This window comes from Heloderma suspectum, chromosome 5, assembly GCF_057233095.1.
Source record: "Heloderma suspectum isolate Gila_16-S chromosome 5, 16-S_ref, whole genome shotgun sequence".
Taxonomy (NCBI): Eukaryota; Metazoa; Chordata; class Lepidosauria; order Squamata; family Helodermatidae; genus Heloderma; species Heloderma suspectum.
This window is the reverse complement of record NC_139462.1, coordinates 217691444-217716623: the sequence shown is the minus strand read 5'-3', so window position 1 is coordinate 217716623 and position 25180 is coordinate 217691444. Positions and strand designations below refer to the sequence as shown.

The window sequence follows — 25180 nt, the reverse complement described above, 5'->3', positions numbered from 1 at the left end:
TAGTTTGAATACTTGAACCCACACCAGGCAACACACCAGGCAACAAACCGGGGGGGGGGGGGGGGAACAGACCCAAATTCAAAGCCATGATTAGAAGATGGTTTACGAATTCTGGCTTGCTTTCATCCTTGTTTGTCATTATGGGCTCTTCCAGATGGAGGACTCCTAGTTCCACCAATCATTGCTTTTCCACTGTAAACTACAAATGGAAATGCTGTGGAACTATACTGTTGGGGGAAATTGCTGCTCTCTCCCACTATGTTCTGTCCATGCCACTGGGTGGGGAATGACAGGATGTAGCCAAAGCTCTCCCTTCCCTTCACTGCTCCATCCCACCATGTTGTTTGTGTGGAAGTTTTTTTGTTTTTGTTTACTCCTCTGGAATTGTGCAATTCTGGAAAATCAATGGTTCACTTCTTTCACCCTGATTTAATGTTTAAAATTCACATAGTGGAGACCGGTGTTTTACACTCATGTAAGCACATGCTTTCCCTGCAACCCATTTTTCCCTCTCCATTCCACCACCTACCCCCGCCACCACTCCTCCTCCTCCTCCTCACTCTCCCAAAGGTTTCCTTGGGAGGGCAGTGCCAACTGCACTTTTGAATGGGAGTGGAGCTGGCACTTGGCTTCATTCTGCAGCTGGCCCCTGCTGTCTTAAGGTTACCCCAAAAGCAATGAGGTAGGCAAGATGGTGGCGAGGGAGGGGCAGGTGGGAGAAGGGCAGGCTTGAAGTGGAGCCAAGTGCTGACCCAGCTCTCAAGACAAGTCTCAGCTTTTAAAGCATTATTTTAAACATTAATCAGGAATTGTGAAGGAAGGCACAGCAGTGAATCTCTGATCTTGCAGAGTTGCACACTTCCACAGGAATGAACAAACAAATCAACAATTCTGCATAAATATTTTTCCCCCATACCTCATAGCGGGGGAAATTAATGGATTATCTCCAGTGGGGGGAAAATACAGGATGACCCAGGACGACTGCAGGAGACTAACAAGGTCATATAGGGAGCCTGCAAAATCCCACAAAAATGTCTGACTTGCAATACTGGCTTTTTCCTGATTTGTTTCTATGCCCTGCCCAAGCCAATCCAGAGATACAAGGCAAAGTAGCTAAAAGAGAAATGCTCTTCAGGCTAAACTGCTCTCATCTGCTCCCTCCCCCCAACAAATTCATCCCTCCCCCTTCATCCTGGCAACAGTGTTCTTTTCACACCCAATTCCTCCCTTATCTAGAGTTCCACCCATGCCAGAACGCCTATGCCTTTTGCTGCTCCTTTGCATCTTGATAAAAACTTTTAAGGGACCTATGTGTACTTTAGTAACATCTATCAAGCACTGCATTTTGAAAGCACAACTTTAGACTAAGCAGGACACCCTGTTACAGCCACACAGTGCAAAATGATACATTCTCAAAAGGGATTAATTACAGACCAACTAACCCCGCCCCCACAGAGACACATGCAAGCCCTTTAAAACCACAAACACACAGGCAAAACAGTCTTTTACTGCAGGCACAGGGATCCTCCAGCCACAGGGGTTCCCCATCCAGTCCACCAGCTTCCTCCCCAGGCCCACTTTCTTTCCTAGCAAAGAAAAGCTGCTGATTGGAGAGATGCACTTCTTCACCCTGAGGATAGAGGGCAAGGCCTGAGGAGAAAGCTGCTGCATGATTCAGTCCTGCTTACTTATGAGGAGACATGTAAAGGTGTGCTGCTTACTTCTCAATGGGCTTAAAATCTGTAAGAATCATATTTTGGCCCTGCTCACTTTGGTCCCACCTGCAGATGGAATGTGGGCCCAGAGACCTTTCTCAGATTTAAATAGGGTCTGGGACGGAAAAAAGTTCCCCAGACCTGCTTTACAGCTACTACAGCATTTAAGATACTGGCAGAAGAGGCAAAGGAAAAACAAACCAGAAATTGGCCAAGCAAGCCGTTATTACAGATGACACAAAATTGGGCGGGATAACTAATACTTTGGAAGACAGAAATAAAATTCAAAGTGATCTTGATAGACTGGAGCGCTGGGCAGAAAACAACAGAACGACATTGAATAGGGATAAATGCCAAGTTCTGCAACTAGGAAAAAGAAACCAAATGCACAGTTACAAGATGGGGGATACGTGGCTCAACAACACTACAAGCGAGAAGGATGTTGGAATTGTGGTAGATCACGAGCTGAATATGAGCCAACAATGTGAGGTGGCTGCAAAAATGGCAAATGCTATTTTGGGCTGCATTAATAGAAGTATAGCTTCCAAATCCTGGGAAGTACTAGTTCCCCTCGACTCAGCACTGGTGAGGCCTCATCTGGAGTACTATGTCCAGTTCTGGGCACCACATTTTAAGAAGGATGCAGACAAACTGGAGAGGGTTCAGAGGAGGGCAACCAAGATGATCAGGGGACTGGAAACAAAAGCCCTCTGAGGAGAGACTGAAAGAACGGGGCATGCTTAGCCTTGAGAAGAGAAGAGCTACGATAGCACTCTTCAAGTACTTGAAAGGTTGTCACAGTGAGGAAGGCCAGGATCTCTTCTCGATCATCCCAGAGTGCAGGACACGGAATAATGGGCTCAAGTTACAGGAAGCCAGATACCCGCTGAACATCAGGAAAAATTTCCTGACTGTTAGAGCAATACGACAATGGAACCAATTACCTAGGGAAGTAGTGGGCTCTCCCACACTGGAGGCATTCAAGACGAGGCTGGACAGCCATCTGTCAGGGATGCTCTGCCTTGGATTCCTGCATTGAGCAGGGAGTTGGACTCAATGGCCTTGTAGGCCCCATCCAACCCTACTATTCTATGATTCTATGAATACTTTGCTTATCTGTAATACTGACTCTGGTTTCCTCAACAAAGCCCGGTTCAAACAAATCTTGGTTTAGTACTATGTGTGAACACAATCAGTTCAAGCATAACCCCAAACCATGGTTTGGCATTACATACACAAGCAGTATGCTTATTAATAAACAATACAAATAATACATACAGACCCCAGATGTTATTCAAAGTACAGGGAGGGATACAAGTACCTCCGCGGAAAGGCAGGATAGAAATTAATAACAAACAATAACACTATATTAAAAGATAACGTTTTAACATTAAACTGGGGTCAAATACATTTTACTGATTTTTTAAAAAACAACACTGACTTAAATAGAGTATACTTGACCCAAATGTACAGTGTTTTTTTCCAAGCATAAAACAGGGTTTAATTTGAACAGCTGAAGGCAAAAGGAGAAGGGGACGGCAGAGGATGAGATGGCTAGATAGCATCACGGATGCAATGAATATGAACTTGAGCACGCTCCGGGAGAGAGCGCAGGACAGGAAGGCCTGGCGTGCTATGGTCCATGGGGTCACGAAGAGTCGGACACGACTGAACGACTGAACAACAACAACAACAATTTGAACAGGTTTGTACCCTACTGGTATACTAATTTGTAATTCCTTTTCACTCAATGTTATTAACCGTGCTTTCACTCACATTAGGCATCCTAAATGCCAATGACCAGTTAGATCAAATGACTGGTCACATCAGCACTCTCCAAGCCAACACTTGTCAGCATATAGCAGATGCTTTCTCGTTCAGCTCATCTTACCCAGCACTCAACATGAAAACTCTGCAGAGTACTCCAAATACCTCTGGTTCTCAGGATTTCCAAAAGATGATGAAAAATCAGCTTGAGGTTTGTTTATGCAGAGACTATTTTAAAATACATTATCTACAACTAATTGGCTAACACTTCTTAAATTCTCATGCAAAAACACTTATGGATTAAAAAGGCTTTGTCAAGTTCAGTTTGACTGGAAGCAAGGTTATATTTAATTCTGAAAGAGCACTTTCAGCTCATAATTATAGATGTAGTACTCCAAATTAAATTACTGTGATTTGACACAGAATAAGTTCACTTTCATGCAGAGAAGACCTAGTTCTATGTAGGGACATGCACAGGCAGTCCATTTGACTTCCAACTGAAGCGATCCATAATCTCACCACTGTAATTTTTAAAGTGCACTTCTAGAGCACAGTACGTAAGAGATCTATGGACAGTTCCTCAGGTGAAGCTGTGGAGGATAATTAGAAAAAATACCTTCTTCTCACCTTTTCCACATGGAAAACGGTAGCCAGAGATCTGTGGAAGCCATGCCTAGACATGTGAAGGCTTGGGGAGAAAAGAAAAATTTGGGAAAAACCAGTTTCCCCAAATTTTCCAAAAATCCCTGGGGGAAAAGGTTTGTTTGGATTTTTAAATTATTTCACCCCCCCACCCTTTTTTTTTGGATTTTTTTCTAGGCCTTCACATCTCTAGCCACACCAGAGAAATGTACAAGATAAATGCATTCTGCATTTAAGAACACAACAAATTACTTGATAGATCAAACAAAGTTTTGACCTATTCCAGCCTCCTGTCACTATGAGTAGCCAACCAGATGCTAGTAAGATATGGAGGCAGATGCCATCCCTTGTTACTTATAATGTTTCATTCTAGGTTATTTATCTAACCATTCTCCAGTTCACACCAGGTTACATACATACATACATATTCTGGCAATGTTGTGATCATGTTCCAAGTAGACTGTTTTCAAGGACCAAAAATTCCCATGGCTGGGCTTGCAGAAGTAACACATTCTGAATTACAGAACTTCTTGGTGATGCAATGTTGTATTTAAAAGGGGATTTTTTAACTTAAATTTCTTTTAGGCTAAAGGTAAAGAGCATCACTGAAATGACTGGGTTTTCCTCCTGTAAAGCCCAAACCATTCATCAACTTCTCCTTCTCTGCCTCCAAAGAGCTGGTACCACAACGACGTCAAAAAGAAACAGTCTCATTTTTTAAACTCTAGGAAAACATATCAAATAACACACCAGAAAAGAGGACATCATAATCCACAGCAGGGGTCCCCAACATTTTTGAGCCTGTGGGCACATTTGGAAATCTCAGTGCGTGTTACGGTTGCCAGCATAATATGGCTGCCTTGGGGGCATGGTCAGTCACAACGAACAAGCCACTTGACCAAAAAACTGAGTGCAAGGCAAGAGGTTGGGTCTGAGTCCCTTATATTTGATGAGGCTGAGACACAATCTACCTTTTGTCAGAGACCCACCCGCACCTCACTCAACCTCCCCCCACACACACACACCAATTCTGCCCTCATTTCCCCCTCTCCTTTCTTCCCCCTTCCTTCTAATAGCCCAGGGGTGCAGAACCTCAGGCTAAATCCAGCTCCCCAGGGGTCCCAAACATGGGTCCTAGAGGCTTTCTAAGAGAATAAAATGACAAGTGGCTACAGCCCAGTGCTTCATTTTGAAAGGTGTAAACTGGAGGGTAGCAAGGAGCACCCTGGGAGATAGGCAGATTGGCAAGGAGTACAGGTGGTGTTTTGCCTGTGCTATGTGTGTTTTACCTTGAGGGCAGGGCTGTGGACAGGGGGAGAACTACCTTGATTTGTTTGGTGTATTTTGCCTGGGTTTGTGTGTATGCCTGGATTTTTTGTGTATGTGGTGTGTTTAGCCTGGGTTTGGTGGTGGGGAGCAGTATTGGTGCGTATTATGTTTTGCCTGCCTGTTTTTTGTGTGTGTGTGCGCACTGTGTTTGTTTTGCCTGGAGTTTTCTTTTCTTTTTTTTCATGTGGCAGTGTGGATAGCTGTCTTGCCTGTATGTATGAGTGCAGACACCACTTCTGGTTTGTACTTAGGTTCTTGGGCAAGTTACTTTTCTTTAAGCCTCACCAGTTTGCCTTCTGCAAAATGGATGTTTTGTGACTGGCCACACCCACCACAGCAGCCATTTTGTGAGAGTGCGCATGACACACTCTCAAAATTCCAAATGGGCCCACTTGCCCAAAAAGGTTGGAGATGCCTGGTCTAACCTATCTCACAGAGTTATGAAAAGCTGTGTGAGCATCCCATGTATGCTATCTCAAGCTGCTAGGGCAGTTTGCTAATGTGATAACTAAGTCTCTCAACACACACTGGAGACATGCTATTTGTTTAAAAAGTGGGGAGGGAAGTAAGTCACATAGATGTATTCCTGCTGAGAATAAAAGACATGTCCAGCAGTCCAGAGAGGTTTTACTGTATACGCTGAAGTACTGCCAAGTAATTTTGATTTTCTAGTAGCAGCATTTATCCCAATTTCCCATCAAATCCAGGGCAAAGGTCTTTTTTTTTGTAGAGAGGTGATTGCAAAATTTCATTTGAAGGACCATTCATGCAACATATTCCTCCCATCAGGGAAGAATTATACCTAGAAAATGTACAGTGGAATGTCAGACACAGCAACTGCACACAAATCCTTTAAAATAAGAACTTCCCTTCATAGGAATGCCATCAGGAACTTACAGTGGCTACACACTTCCCACAACACATGCTCCCCAAAATATAATCATGGCAATTAACCTCAAATGAGAAAAAGTGAATGTGAAAAGTGAATGTGTAATCCTTTAAGAGTGCTAGTGATGCATAACAGAATTGACCAGGAGTATTTGGTGTCATCTTAAGAATGCAAATAGACTGTTCCAGTACCACTTAGTGCTGTTCTCATGTTTCTCTTCAGTTCAGCAAACTTACTGTTTTCGCTGTCTCGTTGCTCTTTACTGTTATTGTTCTGATACTCCACACAGTAGTGAAACAAACATCTTCTCTTCTTCACTTAGCTGTTGCTGTGTTTAAGAATATGAGAAGAGACCTGCCAGATCAGAGCAAAGGTGTATCTAGTCCAGCATCCTGGAAGCCCACAAAAAGGGCATGAAGGCAATAGACTTTTGAAAGGGAAATGGCTCTACCAGGTACCTTAGCTGACATTTATTGAAGGAAAGAGAATAAACTAAAAAAATTCTGACGTAACAAAGGAGACTACTATTATAATTATGATTTTAAAAATGAAGGCGTAGAGTTCAAAAGGTAACTCTTTTCACCTACCTCAGAGGCAAGAAAACCATCACCAAAGCCTTGACCTCCTTTCAAAGCACCTAAGAAATGTCAGAATAAAGAGGTTGTTCCTTACTTTCTATAGATATTATAATTTATAGTAAGGGCAGCCTCAGATATTCTAACTGGAGGCAGCAGAAAAAATTACTTCTAAATTATTTCCTATATGGTGAGCAAAGCAAAGGCTTTTGCATCCGCATGGCACATTGCACAGGAAGTGCACGATACTCATACTTCCTCTTGCTGCCACTTTTTTGAATGTCTGAAATTAGTCTAGGATGTTGTTGCTTTGAACGGGGCGGGGGGGTCATTTACTTTAACTTCCTGAGTTGAGCCATGCAACGTTAGTAACAAGCCAAGTACACACAAACCCCAAAGAAAGCAAACTACTTATTTAATAACCCTAACTGTTTTTCAGTACCAGCTACTGTTCTAGCACAGCTGAACCCATCCTCCTATTAGAATCTGAGCTCCTAATCAAGTCTCGAAGCAATGAAGTTTAATTTTGCCCCTACCAACCTCCACTAGAAGTGCTATCACTTCTAGTGGCCCTGGGAGTGCTATCACAACAAATAAAACCTGCATACAGAAATACTCTCAGATGCCACTCACACAGAAAAAGAAAAAATTCAAGAAAACTGACTGACAATATATTTTAAAACTATATACTTCCTTGTGTTTTAAAAGTTGGCTTTATGTCAGCACTAAGCATACAATTTACACTTTCTGTTTGCAACTTTAATAACTAGAGCTTCTGAGAGGAGAAATACTTTGGTATTAAAAATAAATTAAATGCTGAAGGGTACCTAAACATTTGCAGTGCTCCCATACGTATGCAGAAACAGACCACAAAAATATGATTCTAACACATAAGAACTGTTCAGGCCCTGCAAAATAGAAATATATATCTTATGAAGTTGGTTATCTTTTAGAGTTTGGGACTGATGATACAATACAAATATATGGATTCTACAGCAATGCCTTTCTTAAATAATAATTCCCAGTTGCACAGTGATACAACTATTAGACCACCATGGTACTGCAATACACATTGAAAGGTTTGAAACCATTTATAAGTTCCCCAAATTGAAAGCAATAAATATAATTACAATTAGCAATCTTTCTTCTATATAGCAGATGGCAACAGACTTATTCTAATGCAAGAGTGTTCTCGTAAGGAAATGCTTCTGTCCTTCAGAGCCATTTGGCAACTAAACAAAGTACTAATAGCTACATGCAGACCCATTTTAAGCATCATAAATAAAGATATGCTGTTCAAAGACTTGAGCAAAGAATATCAAATCAAAATTTCATTTTCATTTGCATTCATTGGTGCCTCAGAAATGCTTTAAAAAGGAATGGGAAGGGGGCACAATCTCGTCAGTCATCTTTGCTCATGAACTGGTTTAATTACAATTAAAGGCATCAGTGGATATATGACAAATAGTTGCCCAACTTCCTTAGGGAAATGTCAAGTCTGGAAAATCTAGAGACACGAACATGCAAAGGGAACATCAGGGCCTGCACAGATTGGACTCCCCCCCACCCCCCACCTAAATGATATCAACTGCTCCCTGGGAATAAAGAAGGAGCAAGGGAGACAGGAGCAGGCAAATGGGGCATCGGGGCCTGCTCCATTTGGACTGTCCCATGGAAAGGAACATCAGAGGCTGGCTCCTGCTCAAGTGGGGCTGATCATGTTCTTCAGTTTTGGTTTTTGAAGATGTGGTTCTTGCTTTATCTGTTGTATTTTATAAATATTGTAAGCCACTTTGAGGACTGACATTGTGTCTGAAGCAATATGGAAAGTATTTTATGGATAAATGAACTTCTTGTTCCAGACTGCAGAACAGGAGTAGCTTTCACAATGTATTTTGAACTGATCAAATGAATAAACCCCAAGTATGCCCCTACTGCATTGTGGCATTCACAGGGAACACAGGAAGAAATTGATCACCTGTTGTAGGACTAAACTTTAAGGAATGAATAAAAAATCCCCAGCCTCCTACCACAACAGCTGGACACTGCTTCTACAAGGCTAGTCACTATGTTCTAGTTGCACTTTATCACTAATATACAGGCCCAGCCCTACCATTACATGGGGTCACGCGCCCGCATCAGGAGGCAGAATGGGAAGAGAGGTGAACTGCACTCCTCTCCCCTGCCCCTGGCCAGGAGGGTCCGCCACTGCTTCCCTGCTGCTGCAGCCACAATCACAGCTGCCACTTGCCCACTTGCTCACTCAGCTTCCCTCACTTAGTCAGTCAGCAGCCTGGCTGACTGCTTGCTCCTACCTGCTCAGCTGCTCTTGCACTGTGCTTCTGCAATAGGTCGTCCTCACTCCCAGCAACAGAAATGGAGGCTTTGCACGAGTTCCACAGAAGGGCAGCCCCGGCTCCAGGCCAGCCCCGCTCCCACCTGGCATGCAAGAAGGCAGCTCACCAATGCTTCCTGCACCAACTGCAAAGCAGGCTGAGCAGGGCAGAGGAAGCCTTCATTGGGGTGCTCGGGAGGGCAGTAGGTGCAACGGGGGAGGAAGCGAACAAGTAAGGGAGTGGCCAACCAGCCAAGTGCGCAAGCGAGCGCAGGTGGGTGCATAGGAGGACTACCTTGCTTGAGGCAGCAATAAACCTTGGGCCGGGCCTGATAGTATGTCTAGAAGCAGTTAGAATTCATGAGAATAGATCCAGAACAGTACTGGCTTGAACACCAAAAAAGTCTATAGGCACAATTATTCAATTTCTATAATGTTGATTTTTTTAATATTAAAATTAAAGCACTACTTTATGCTATGGGAAGGCAAAAGGGTGGTTTTCTTTTTTCTTTTTTCTGTATACCAAGCTAGATAGAGGCTTTATTCAGATGCAACACTTTTACATTAAAAAAGTAACACTTCCATATATCAAACTATTCTCAAGTATAGAACTGCACACATACATTTGCATCTTCATGCAAGCTAAGAATTGTAACTCATCAAAATTTATCCCAATGTATTGATTTTTCATACTTCTGAAGTGACAGATTTATTATAATCTACAAAAGCATTAAATTACTTTATTTTTCTTAGAATAAACTAGCCTTACATTGCATGTACAACGTAAAAGTATGTGTGTGTGTGTGTATATATATATATATATATATATATAATATCTATCCCACAGCATGGTTTCAATTCACTAAAAACATTTTTTATTCTCTATGCCGAACACTGGACTGGGTGGACTGAACTTAAATGGGTAACAGCAAAATGAGCAGTGGTCTAGACCACTGGGATTTGGACCAGGAAAGCTAAGTTCAAATGTCTACTCAACCATAAATCTTACTAATGACCTTGAGACAATGTCATTGTTGCAAGAGGGACCAAAGGAACTCTGAGAGGGGAAGGAGAGATGCCATGAACAAACAACCCCAGAAGAGTAATAGAGGTTTTCTGTAATGACTACAAATTACTCCCACTATGTCCTCACTCTCAATGCAACAAGTTCTATTTAACATACATGCATGGGGAAAAACCCCATGGAGGATCTAATGTATTCCTGGGAGTTTCAGCAGAGAAAATATAACAACTGACTGTGGCATGCAAAATGCTATCTACTTAGGCAGTTAAGTGACAGAAAATGCTAATTTCCTTTTTTTGTTTAGACTGTATATTATTTGTACCACATTCACGAAATAACTAATTAAGGATTTAAATACAGGATTTCATGAACTGTAGCACCATGAACTATGGGCTTAAACTTTAGCACTAACACCCTAAATTCTGCACACAAACTACTAATTATAAATGTAATTATTTACATTTGCATGTTGTTCAGTCGTTCAGTCATGTCCGACTCTTCGTGACCCCATGGACCATAGCACGCCAGGCCTTCCTGTCCTGCGCTCTCTCCCGGAGCGTGCTCAAGTTCATATTCATTGCATCCATGATGCTATCTAGCCATCTCATCCTCTGCCGTCCCCTTCTCCTTTTGCCTTCAGTCTTTCCCAGCATCAGGGTCTTTTCCAGGGAGTTTTCTCTTCGCATTAGGTGGCCAAAATATTGGAGCTTCAGCTTCATTATCTGTCCTTCCAATGAGCAGTCAGGGTTGATTTCCTTTAGGATGGACTGATTTGACCTCCTTGCAGTCCAGGGGACTCGTAAGAGTCTTCTCCAGCACCACAGTTCGAAAGCATCAATTCTTCGGCGCTCAGCCTTCCTTATAGTCCAGCTCTCACAGCCATACATTACTACTGGGAAAACCATAGCTTTGATTAGACGGACCTTTGTCGGCAAGGTGATGTCTCTGCTTCTTACTATGCTGTCTAGGTTGGCCATAGCTTTCCTCCCAAGGAGCAAGCGTCTTTTAATTTCATGGCTACAGTCACCGTCTGCGGTGATCTTGGAGCCCAAGAAAGTAAAATCTGTCACTGCTTCCATTTCTTCCCCTTCTATATGCCAGGAAGTGATGGGGCCAGATGCCATGATCTTCGTTTTTTTAATGTTGAGTTTCAAACCAGCTTTTGCACTCTCCTCTTTCACCCTCAACAAGAGGCTCTTTAGATCCTCTTCGCTTTCTGCCATTAGGGTGGTATCGTCTGCATATCGGAGATTGTTGATAATTCTCCCAGCAATCTTAATTCCGACCTCTGATTCATCCAACCCGGCATTTCTCATGATGTACTCTGCATATAAGTTAAATAAGCAGGGTGACAATATGCAGCCTTGTCGTACTCCTTTCCCAATTTTGAACCAATCGGTTGTTCCATGTCTGGTTCTGACTGTTGCTTCTTGACCCTCGTACAGGTTTCTCAGGAGACAGGTAAGGTGGTCTGATACTCCCATCACTTTAAGAATTTGCCACAGTTTGTTGTGATCCACACAATCAAAGGCTTTAGCATAGTCAATGAAGCAGAAATAGACGTTTTTCTGGAATTCTCTTGCTTTCTCCATGATGCAGCGAATGTTGGCGATTTGATCTCTAGTTCCTCTGCCTCTTCTAAACCCAGCTTGTACTTCCGGTAGTTCTCGGTTCACATACTGCTGAAGCCTAGCTTGTAGGATTTTGAGCATCACCTTGCTGGCATGTGAAATGAGCGCAATTGTGCGGTAGTTTGAACACTCTTTGGCGTTGCCCTTCTTTGGAATTGGAATGTAAACTGACCTTTTCCAGTCTTGTGGCCACTGTTGAGTGTTCCAGATTGGTTGGCATATTGAATGCAGCACTTTAACAGCATCATCTTTTAGGATTTTAAATAGCTCGGCTGGAATACTGTCATCTCCGCTAGCTTTGTTGTTACTAATGCTTCCTAAGGCCCACTTGACTTCCCTCTCTAGGATGTCCGGCTCAAGTTCAGTGACCGCACTATCATGGCTATCAGGGACATTCAGATCTTTCCTGTATAGTTCTTCTGTGTATTCTTGCCACCTCTTCTTAATCTCATCTGCTTCTGTTAGGTCCCTGCCTTCTTTGTCCTTTATCATGCCCGTCTTTGCACAAAACGTTCCCTTGAGATCTACAGTTTTCTTGAAGAGATCTCTAGTCTTTCCCATTCTGTTGTTTTCCTCGATTTCTTTGCATTGTTCATTTAAGAAGGCCTTCTTGTCTCTCCTTGCTATTCTCTGGAACTCTGCATTCAGTTGGGTATATCTTCCCCTTTCTCCCTTGCTTTTCGCTTCCCTTCTTTCGTCAGCTACTTGTAAAGCCTCATCAGACAGCCACTTGGCTTTCTTGCATTTCTTTTTCTTTGGGATGGATTGAGTTGCTGCCTCCTGAACAATGTTACGGACCTCCGTCCATAGTTCTTCAGACACTCTGTCTATCAGGTCTAATCCCTGAAATCTATTCCTCACCTCCACTGTATATTCATCAGGGATATGATTTAGGTCATACCTGAACGGTTTAGTGGTTTTCCCGACGTTCTTCAATTTAAGCCGAAATTTTGCAAGAAGCAGCTCATGATCTGAGCCACAGTCAGCTCCAGGTCTTATTTTTACTGACTGTATGGAGCTTCTCCATCTTTGGCTGCAAAGGACATAATCAATCTGATTTCGATATTGACCATCTGGTGACGTCCATGTGTAGAGTCGCCTCTTGTGCTGTTGGAAAAGAGTGTTTGCTATGATCAGCATGTTCTCTTGGCAAAACTCTATTAGCTTTTGTCCTGCTTCATTTTGTACACCAAGGCCATGCCTGCCTGTTATCCCGGTGATTTCTTGACTTCCTACTTGAGCATTCCAATCCCCTATGATGAAGAGGACATCATTTTTTGGTGTGAGTTCTAGAAGGTGTTGTAGGTCTTCATAGAACCAATCAACCTCAGCTTCTTTGGCCTCAGTGGTTGGGGCATAGACTTGAATTACTGTGATGTTGAATGGTTTGCCTTGGATTCGTACTGAGATCATTCTATCATTTTTAAGATTGTACCCCAATACTGCTTTTCCCACCCTTTTGTTGACTATGAGTGCTACTCCATTTCTTCTAAGGGATTCTTGCCCACAATAGTAGATATGATGGTCACCTGAATTAAATTCACCCATGCCTGTCCATTTTAGTTCGCTGATTCCCAAGATGTCGATGTTCAATCTTGCCATCTCATGTTTGACCACCTCCAGCTTACCTTGATTCATTGATCTGACATTCCAGGTTCCTAAACAATATTGTTCTTTACAGCATCAGATTTTCTTTTCACCACCAGACACATCCACAGCTGAGTGTCCTTTCGGGTTTGGCCCAGCCGCTTCACTCTTTCTGGCGCTACTTGGAAATTCCCTCTGCTCTTCCCCAGTAGCATATTGGACACCTTCCGACCTGAGGGGCTCATCTTCCGGCATCATATCTTTTAGCCTTGTGATACATTCCATGGGGTTTTCTTGGCAAGAATACTGGAGTGGGTTGCCATTTCCTTCTCCAGTGGATCACATTTTGTCAGAACTCTCTGCCATGACCTGTCCGTCTTGGGTGGCCCTGCACGGCATAGCTTATGGCTTCACTGAGTTACGCAAGCCCCTTCGCCACAACAAGGCAGTGATCCATGAAGGGGTACATTTGCATAGGGTTATTCAATTGCTCAATTGAGTCTTGCTGCCAAATTTGAGTTCTCCCTAGAACTGTTACCACAGTCTGGGGGCTTTGGGGGAGAAACATGCATTTAACATTAAAAGGATAAGAGTGCTGGCACAAGACAATCCTAAAAGCTAGAAACTTTTGTCCTTTCTTTTCAAATGGAAGTTGCGATTTCCAAGAATTTTGAACTACCAGATCCTAATTGTCAGTTACAGACAACAAAGTTTTAAAACTCCAAGGCATCCCTATTCTGAAGAATTTTATTAAGAATGTAAAATCTCATTGCATTCATCTACTGAATCGAATCCCCCTTCATCTTCAACTTGTAATCCAACTGAACTTCATCTTGACAACATAAGAAATATGCATTACTCATAATCATGTATCCTTTAAAAATGCTGAAGTGGCAGATTAGGTGCATCCCTTTCATCATTTACATGGCATGCAACCATTTAATGACTGACTTCACAGTAATGCTATAAAAAGAAATTCCATTCCCAAGTTTCATAACTCAAAAAAAGGGGGGGGGGAGGTTCCCTAGGTGTAATTTCATATACAGTCAAGTCTATTTTCCCATACATTTTGATAAAAAAGGATTAAAATTTGTTTAAATTTAACCCATATTTTGAGTTAAACTGACAAAATCTGTTATGCAGAACCTGGCTATAGGAAGAGACAAGATGAGGCAAGCTATCTGAAACTGAATACAAAGACTGGGATATGATGATAAATGCCTAGGTGGACACCTACCACAGATGGAGTTAGACTGTTTTTAGCGTTGCTTCACACACTACCGTGCATAAGAACTCTGATTACAAGAGTAACTAGGAATTAATCACAGTGTTATCACAGAAGTGGGTTTATTAGCACTTAATTGATCCTGTCATTGTAGTATTGGTAGTTCCTCAGGCATAATTAATTTAATGATAGAGGTAAAGCAAAAATGTCTTATCTAACTAATCATGCAGATAAGTGTTTGATGTAAATATGGCTTGAGCCAAGAATTATTGCCCATAAGCAAAGTTATTCGCAAAGCCAAAGTTGCTAAATCACACATAGACTCAATGCTGGAATATCCAGGGTTAGGTATTCCTACCTGTGACATACCCGGTAAACAGTGATTAACCCAATGATTTCAGAAGAAAAATATGGAGCAAAACCTAGTTAGAAGATTGGAACTATGCAAAGAAAGTGCTGCAAACTAGTTTAGTGGAAAATGTTGTTGAACAGAGTTTGGGTCTAATAACTTAGAAGTGGGACCCTGCAAGTAATTACTGGGGGAAAGGAAGGGAGTTCAAAGGATTCTATGTCCCCCTTTCCGGTCCCTTGTTATAAATCAATTGCTGGGAGGAGAGGGTACAGAGAAACCTGCAACTGAACCAGCAATTTCTCTTTCTCCACAATCGCTATGTAGGTAAAGGGATGTCTCAGCCATCCATTTATTTTACTGATTACATTTATATCCCACCTTTCTTCCATCGTGGAACTCAAGGTGGCTACATGTGTCTCCCAGGTAGCCTCCCCTCCAAGCATAGACCAGACCCAGAACTGCTGAGCTTCAGCATGGTGGCTGTCTCATATGCCTTCAGACCATGCCCTGAGACCCCACAGAAGTGATAATTTGGGCCAAAGAGCTCTGAGCTCAACCCCCCTCATCTCTGCTCTTGCTTTGGAGGCAACTGTGAGGAAGGAGAGGTAATTTGGACAGAACTGACAACTCTGTGGAGGCTGGCACAATGGAAAGCTCTTCAGCCAACCCAGCATCACCCCACCTAGCAACTCCTCATGCTTGCTGAGCAGGAAGCAGGAAAGTGCTGGCTGCGTTCACTGAAGGAAAGCAAGTACAATTCCTTCAACAGAGGGTTAGGACCAGCATTTTCACACTACTCTCTACTGCCAAGGATATTCTCCAGTGGCATGAGAAAGTCTGAAGTACATCCATTGATCAGGGAGATTTGGAGGTATTTTTCTGAAAGGGTAGGGAATCTCTGCATCAACAGAGATCCTTCTCCATTCTCCCCTGAGTTTAGGTTCCTGGGATGTCGGTACACAAATATCCCCCTTTGATTTATTAGATGAATCAGTTTTCATCTACTTTTAAACTACTGCTTTACTTATATACATAAGTAGCTTTACAAGTAGCTGAGGAAATAAGGGAAGCGAAAAGCAAGGGAGAAAGGGAAAGATATATCCAACTGAATGCAGAGTTCCAGAGAATAGCAAGGAGAGACAAGGTCTTCTTAAATGAACAATGCAAAGAAATCAAGGAAAACAATAGAATGGGAAAGACTAGAGATCTTTTCAAGAAAATCGGAGATATCAAGGGAACGTTTTGTGCAAAGACAGGCATGATAAAGGACAAAGAAGGCAGGGACCTAACAGAAGCAGATGAGATTAAGAAGAGGTGGCAAGAATACACAGAAGAACTATACAGGAAAGATCTGAATGTCCCTGATAGCCATGATAGTGCGGTCACTGAACTTGAGCCGGACATCCTAGAGAGGGAAGTCAAGTGGGCCTTAGGAAGCATTAGTAACAACACAGCTAGCGGAGATGACAGTATTCCAGCCGAGCTATTTAAAATCCTAAAAGATGATGCTGTTAAAGTGCTGCATTCAATATGCCAACCAATCTGGAACACTCGACAGTGGCCACAACACTGGAAAAGGTCAGTTTACATTCCAATTCCAAAGAAGGGCAACGCCAAAGAGTGTTCAAACTACCGCACCATTGCGCTCATTTCACATGCCAGCAAGGTGATGCTCAAAATCCTACAAGCTAGGCTTCAGCAGTATGTGAACCGAGAACTACCGGAAGTACAAGCTGGGTTTAGAAGAGGCAGAGGAACTAGAGATCAAATCGCCAACATTCGCTGCATCATGGAGAAAGCAAGAGAATTCCAGAAAAACGTCCATTTCTGCTTCATTGACTACGCTAAAGCCTTTGATTGTGTGGATCACAACAAACTGTGGCAAATTCTTAAAGTGATGGGAGTACCAGACCACCTTACCTGTCTCCTGAGAAACCTGTACGAGGGTCAAGAAGCAACAGTCAGAACCAGACATGGAACAACCAACTGGTTCAAAATTGGGAAAGGAGTACGACAAGGCTGTATATTGTCACCCTGCTTATTTAACTTATATGCAGAGTACATCATGAGAAACGCCGGGCTGGATGAATCACAGGTCGGAATTAAGATTGCCGGGAGAATTATCAACAACCTCAGATACGCAGACGATACCACCCTAATGGCAGAAAGCAAAGAGGATCTAAAGAGCCTCTTGTTGAGGATGAAAGTGGAGAGTGCAAAAGCTGGTTTGAAACTCAACATTAAAAAAAACTAAGATCATGGCATCTGGCCCCATCACTTCCTGGCATATAGAAGGGGAAGAAATGGAAGCAGTGACAGATTTTATTTTCTTGGGCTTCCAGATCACCGCAGACTGTAGCCATGAAATTAAAAGACACTTGCTCCTTGGGAGGAAAGCTATGGCAAACCTAGACAGCATAGTAAGAAGCAGAGACATCACCTTGCCGACAAAGGTCCGTCTAATCAAAGCTATGGTTTTCCCAGTAGCAACGTATGGCTGTGAGAGCTGGACTATAAGGAAGGCTGAGCGCCGAAGAATTGATGCTTTCGAACTGTGGTGCTGGAGAAGACTCTTACGAGTCCCCTGGACTGCAAGGAGGTCAAATCAGTCCATCCTAAGGGAAATCAACCCTGAGTGCTCATTGGAAGGACAGATACTGAAGCTGAAGCTCCAATATTTTGGCCACCTAATGCGAAGAGAAAACTCCCTAGAAAAGACCCTGATGCTGGGAAAGACTGAAGGCAAAAGGAGAAGGGGATGGCAGAGGATGAGATGGCTAGACAGCATCACTGATGCAATGAATATGAACTTGAGCACACTCCGGGAGAGAGCGGAGGACAGGAAGGCCTGGCATGCTATGGTCCATGGTGTCACGAAGGGTCGGACTTAACGACTGAACAACAATTACTTATATAGCTAGCATAACCTATTCTCCCCATGATCTATTTCCAGGATTTGGCCTTCCAACTTGCAGAATGTTGGCAAATAAATCAAGGTTCCTAAGCATCGACTCTATGACCTGGTTCACATGATCAAATTAAGCTACTGTGGCTTATTTAAATCACAGCACGTGCTGGGCATGATTTCCATAATCACTGCCTGGGTGTAGCTTGTCTTGTCATTCAAACCCAGGCAGCATGACTTGTTGGAGAGGCAAAACAACCCTCCAATAACTCTACAACAGCCCATGGGTTATTTTGATCATGCAAAACAAATTGAATGTTATGCTTTAGCACATATCATGTACTTGTATGCTGTCTGAAGAGCAAAATATTAGTGTGATCACTATGTCCTCTCTCACAAACAGAAGTCAGAGTTAGTCAAAGCACTAACTAGGTTCACATTTCACTCTAAGACAGTGAAACTGACAGTAAGACAATACTGTAGAGAATGAGGGGGGAGAGCAGAAAATAGCAGACTCAAAGCACTGGCTATTATTTTATGTTATTATTTAAATTTATTTAAAATTATTTTTCAGTAGCCTTTAGGGGTAAAATGTCTCAAGGTGGCGAAACCCCCTCAAGTTTTATACAGCCTGGAAGTGCATATCCTATGTGTAATGCTGCAATTTCATCAAAGGGCTCAGGAATCAGTGAGCTAAGAAGCTCAGCTTTCATTTGTAGGAAATAGGTTTTAGAAAAGAACAAAGGGAGATGTAAAGTTGGGGGTAACAATGGATGAAGGCTCATGCACCGCAACGGAGAGAACAGCTCTAATAGCACCCAATAATAGACTTCACAAACATGTAGGAAGAAAGCCAGACTATGAAGCACATCATCTTTGATATCTATATACTAATGCCCAGAGTATGGGAAACAAAAAGAACGAACTTGAACTCTTAATGCAAGTTATGACTTGATAGGTGTAACTGAAACTCGGTGGGATGACTCTCATGACTGGAATACAGCAATTGAAGGTTATAACTTGTTCAAAAACAGGAGGAACAGAAAGGGAGGTAGGGTTGCACTATATGTGAAAAATACATATCTCTGCAGAGAAATACAGGAGGATGAGCATGGCAGCCCCATCGAGAGCGTCTGGATCAAAATAAATGGAGCAAAGAATAAAAGGAACCTGGTGGTTGGAGTCTACTACCGGCCACCCAATCAAGAAGACAACGAGGGTGAAACTTTTGAAAAGCAAATAGCCAATGTTTCAAGGAAGCATGATGTAGTAGTAATGGAGGACTTCCATTTCCCCGATATTTGTTGGGACACAAATTCTGCAAAACATGGCCCCTCCAGGAAATTCCTGACTTGTGTGGCAGATAACTTCCTCCTACAGAAAGTAGAGGAAGGAACTAGAGGATCGGCTATCCTTGACTTGATCCTAACCAACAGAGATGACTTAGAGGATAAAGTAGCAGTTAAAGGAACTCTGGGGGAAAGCGACCATTTTATACTTGAGTTCTTGTTTCTAAAGGAAGCAAAAGCCGAGTGTAGCCAAACGCGTACCCTGGATTTTAGGAAAGCTGATTTTAATAAACTCAGAACAATAATCAGTAAGGTCTGACGGTAAGCAACTCTAACGAGAAAAGGAGTCCAAGATGGGTGGGAGCTTTTAAAAAAGGAAATTCTCAAGGCACAATTACAAACAATTCCAACAAGAAGAAAAGGTGGAAGACAACAGAAGAAGCCAATGTGCCTTCACAAAAAGCTTAGAGATGACCTGAAAACAAAAAAGGACACATATAGGCAGTGGAGAGAAGGCCAAGCAACAAAGGAAGAGTACAGGCAGGTAGCACAGAATTGCAGGGATGGTGTCAGGAAGGCTAAAGCTGAGAACGAGCTGAGGTTAGCGAGGGATGCTGAAAGCAACAAAAAGGCTTTCTTCAGCTACGTGCATATTAAAAGACAGAGGAAAGAAATGGTGGTTCAGCTATTAAATAAGCATGGCAAAATGATAACAGATGACAAAGAAAAGGCAGAGGTGCTCAATTCCTACTTTGGCTCAGTCTTCTCCCAAAAGAGAGTCTATGAGCCCCCTGGCAAAGGCGAAGGACAGGCTGAAGGGGCAGGATTGCTGCTTGAGATTGATAGGCATATGGTCAAGGAATAACTAATTACTTTGAATGAGTTCAAATCTCCAAGGCCAGATGAACTGCATCCTAGAGTAATAAAGGAACTGGCAGAAGAACTCTCAGAACCGCTGTCTATTCTCTTTGAGAAATCATGGACGACGGGTGAAGTGCCAGATGACTGGAGGAGGGCTAATGTGGTCCCTATCTTCAAAAAGGGTAAAAAAAGGGGGAACCTGGGAACTACAGACCAGTCAGTCTGACATCAATCGCTGGGAAAATTCTGCAGCAGATGATAGACTCTGATCTCATTTCTTGATCAGGTAACCTCCCTTGTGGACTGTGGGAATGCTGTGGACATAATATACCTCGACTTCAGCCAAGCTTGCGACAAAGTGCCCCATGATCTCCTGATGAGCAAGCTAGCTCAAAGTGGGCTAGAAGAAACCACGATGAGGTGGATCCACAGTTGGCTACAGAATCGGACTCAACGAGTGCTTATCAATGGGATCTTCTCCAACTGGGGAGAGGTAACAAGCAGGGTACCGCAGGGCTCAGTCCTGGGCCCAGTGCTCTTCAACATTTTTATTAATGACTTGGAGGAGGAGGTGGAAGGAATGCTGATCCAATCTGCAGATGACACAAAATTGGGCGGGATAGCTAATACTTTGGAAGACAGAAACAAAATTCAAAGTGATCTTGATAGACTGGAGCGCTGGGCAGAAAACAACAGAATGACACTGAATAGGGATAAATGCCAAATTCTGCACCTAGGAAAAAGAAATCTAATGCACAGTTACTAGACAGGGGATATGTGGCACAACAACACTACAAGTGAGAAGGATCTTGGAATTGTCGTAGATCACAAGCTGAAGATGAGCCAACAATGTGAGGTGGCTGCAAAAAAGGCAAATGCTATTTTGGGCTGCATTAATAGAAGTATAGCTTCCAAATCCCGGGAAGTACTAGTTCCCCTCGACTCAGCACTGGTTAGGCCTCCTCTGGAGTACTGTGTCCAGTTCTGGGCACCACACTTTAAGAAGGATGCACACAAACTGGAGAGGGTTCAGAGGAGGGCAACCAAGATGATCAGGGGACTGGAAACAAAGCCCTCTGAGGAGAGACTGAAAGAACGGGGCATGTGTAGCCTTGAGAAGAGAACAGCTATGATAGAGCTCTTCAAGAACTTGAAAGGTTGTCACAGAGAGGAAGGCCAGGATCTCTTCTCGATCCTCCCAGAGTGCAGGACACGGAATAACGGGCTCAAGTTACAGGAAGCCAGATTCCGGCTGAACATCAGGAAAAACTTCCTGACTGTTAGAGCAATACGACAATGGAACCAATTACCTAGGGAAGTAGTGGGCTCTCCCACACTGGAGGCATTCAAGATGAGGCTGGACAGCCATCTGTCAGAGATGCTCTGACTTGGATTCCTGCATTGAGCAGGGGGTTGGACTCGATGGCCTTGTAGACCCCTTCCAACCCTACTATTCTATGAAAGCTAATAATTAACAGACCCTCAGAAATAAGAATGAACAGACCCTCAGTTGTTGTTCACACCATGATGTAAAAAAAACTTGAAAAACAAAATGTCAAAGACCTAAAACGACAGACCTAAAAATATCATCTGGTCTATTCTGAAGGTCAGGATTCTCCATGCATTAATGAACTAAGTGTCCCAGGCCACAGGAACCAGCCTGATTCTGGGAATAGTGTAACAAAGCAATCAAGAAAGTATGCCAAGTTACGAAAAGCTTCCAAGAACACTAATCTTATCTAACCTGTCAAAAGAGTTTTTTCAGTAAAAAAAAAACTAGGACCAAACCTGAGAACACTGTTTCGGATTTAAAAAAACCCATAACATTGTAAGAGAGATATCTATTCTATTTCTGGTTAAAAGAACATTTAAACCAGACAGAGCAGCTTTAAAATCCATTTTCCAAATTGTGGTACAGTAGAGATTATGTACTCCTGTGAAAAAGAGGTTGTAATTATATACTCCCCTCATTCTGACACACACCATACTTAGTTTGGAGAAAGTGTGAAAGACATCAAATAATGGGTTAGATCCAAATTTAGTCATGCTTAGAGCAGACCCACTGAAATCAATGACTTAAGTCATGGCTAACATATTTCACACTGATTTCAATGGGTCCGTTCTAAATATGACTAAATCTGGATCCAACCCAGTGTAAGGAAAGAAAGAATGCAATTAGCTGTCCCATACCTGACTTCTGGGATTTACAAAGTGGTGTATATATCATTAATACCCTTTGCCCCAAGAAGACACAAAGTATAGGATTACATTGAGGGGTACTGAATAAATAAGGGAAGCATGCATTACTGCACATGAATTCAGGGTGGCTTCAAACATTAGAGAAATTAAAAAGCAGAACTCCAATTCACTCACACTTCCATGTTTCAGGGCTGAATTAGCAAATCACCTCATGAGGAGATCATGGGCTCCAAATGTATACAGATAATACACATCTGTCCATTGGGAAGATGTGCAGATGCCATTTTTGATTTTAGAGGATTGGTTGATCTGGAATGCAAGATATCACAAAATGGGGGGAGGGGTTGGCCAAATTATATACTTTTGCACTTGGCACACCCTCAGAAGAAAGCCAGTGTGGTGCAGTAGTTAAAATGCTGGACTAGGGCTGCCGAGACTGACATTCAAATCCCTCACTCAGCCATGAAGATTACTGGGTGGTTTTGCACCAGATACTTGCCCAGGTCGCACGTAATGACAGCACATGGGTTGTTTAAACTATGGGTTGTCAGGGCCACAAGCAAGTGAATGAGCATACTGACTCCTGAGTGGTCATCACTTCTGTTTTGAATCAGCCCTATCCCTACTATATTTAACAACCAAGGAACACCCTGTTCTTGGGCTGTTTGATGTGACATTTGAACCCAGAACTCTGGGTTGTTTAGGGTTAAACAACCCAGAGTTTAACCCAACAATCACCCATGGTTTGTTGTTGGGTTAAAACTCTGGGTTGTTTGTCCCTCAAACTAGTTGTTTGTACTAGTGTACAAAGCCCGAAACAACTTGGGACCAGGATACCTGAGCGAACGTCTTCCCCCTTACCAACCTGCCCCGTCACTGAGGTCATCAGAGGGCTTTACAAATCTATAAGCTGGCTATGGCTGAGAAAGCTGGCATAGTTCAGTGAAGGTAGTACAAACCCAGGAATCTATAGGCCATAGCTGGCCTGCCAAGACTTTTCATGCACCTACACAGGCACCTTATAAGCAGTCATATAGGGAGCGAGGGTAAGATTTCCCAAGCAAAATAATCTTAAAGGTACAATCCCATGCATGTTTAGGCAGAAAGAAGTCCTATAGCTCCCAGCATACCCCAGCCAACTATGCTGGCTGAGGAATACTGGGAGCTGTAGGACTTTTTCCTGTCTAAACATGCATAGGATTGCACTCTAAATGAGCCAAATGTCAGCCACTCAATACTTTATTTCCTGTAACTAAAGGTTATTGCAAAAGTGTTCCATGGAATACATTTGGTCTATATTGCCTAAACTCTGTATAGTCAGAAACACAAAGCAGAACCCAGATCTCCCACTCTCCAGATAACATGGTCTGACCATTAGAGATATTAAAGGATGATAACTTGTTGTTTATATGTCTTCCCTGCCTGAGATGCAGAAACATCTTGAGCCAACAGAGCCATGTTGAGATGTCCATCAGAGATGGCCACCCAGACCACACACCTACAACAGCTGGCACTTTGGACAAAAATAATAATAAAAGCACAACGTGGTTCACGGCTGTGTTGCATGTTTGCCCTCACACCAGTACACAGTTCTTAAAAGACCCGCACTAAGTAGCGGCTGCGAGGGCAAGGGTGCAAAAAAAACAACCGCGCACCAGTTTTCTTAGATGAGAGAACTGAGGCGAAGCGCGGCTTCCCGAAGAGGGTTCTGATCCTTTCTATCCAAAAGGTAGAATTTACCACAGGGGATTTTTTTTTTATTTTTTTTTTAGGTTGTTGGTGGAAACTGCAGGTGCAAAAACAAGCACACACTCACACTCCGCCGCTGCCCGCACAGGCGCTATAAGCGAGCGCGGAGCCGTCTGCCCTGCCTGCACCTGAGGACGCCGGGGGCGGGCATGGGGGGCGAATTTAGTCAACACGCCACACGCGGGGGTGGGGTGCGGGAGAGGAGGCAGGCCGGGAGAGGAGGCGGCGCCAGCCACGGAGGGGCCCGCAGTTCTAGGCGGCTACGCACCGTGTACTCCCGCACTTGGCTGTGGAAGTTCTGCTCACGGATGGTCACCTCGTCGGCGTCCATCCTCTCATAGCCGCCGCCCCGCAGTCCCCTCCTCCTCCTCCGGCAATGGCGGCCGCCCCAATTCCTCCTGCTTCCAAGGCGACGGGCGGGGGACCATGGCCGGGGGCGGCAGCGCCTGACGCTCCCGACCCCTCCTCACACGGGAGAGGGGGCGGGGAAAGAGGCGCCAACGGAACGCGCCACGGACGAGGCGGAGGACAATAACAACAGCTGCCGCTGCTGCTCCTGCTGACGCCGCCTCTTCGCCTCCCTCGCCGCGGGTCTGTCACGCCGCCCTGCGCCTGAGGGGGCGGACCCGCCAGGCCCTGCCTTTCCGAGCGGCCCCCGTCAGGGAGGCATCGCGTTTGCGCAAGCGCGAACAAGGGGCGGGGCAGGCCTCCGTCCCCACCGAGCTCGAGGAGGCTCGACCAATTATTTGCGGGGTGGCTGCTGCCTCCCTCAGAAAGCTGTGGAGGCCGCGCGGCTTGAGGGAAGGGGGCGCGGCTGAATCTAGATGGGGTGGCCTCTCGGGAAAAGGTGGGGCTAAGGATGCAAAGTAGGCGTGCTGGGGCGGGCCTTGGATGGAAATGGAGGAGGGGCGAGGGGCGGGGCTCGAAAAAGCGCGCGCCTGCAATCTTGCGCCCGAGAGCGAGCGACCGTTCTGTGGGAGTGGGAAGGAAACTCCGCCGCGAGTGCAACGTTTGCACGTCGGTTTCCAGTCCAAGAAATACACGCTTGTACGAAGGCAAAATTGCGGGGAGCCCCTAATGGTCTTTTACGGAAAAAAAACCCCAAA

General features: G+C 43.8%; 1 protein-coding gene across 10 annotated transcripts in view; it reads right to left on the bottom strand.

The window, feature by feature from the left end:
- Positions 1 to 24688, bottom strand: part of LMBR1 (limb development membrane protein 1) — a 104123-nt gene extending 79435 nt beyond the window's left edge. For 9 of the 10 annotated variants that reach the window (XM_084859301.1, XM_084859303.1, XM_084859304.1 and 6 more), the window contains exon 1: positions 24343 to 24688. In XM_084859301.1, the coding sequence (XP_084715427.1) occupies positions 24343 to 24405 (63 nt within the window). In that variant the 5' untranslated portion in view covers positions 24406 to 24688. The remainder of the gene's footprint in view (positions 1 to 24342) is intronic. The other variant, XM_084859311.1, reaches the window with a different exon arrangement.
- Between the last annotated feature and the right edge of the window lie 492 nt (positions 24689 to 25180).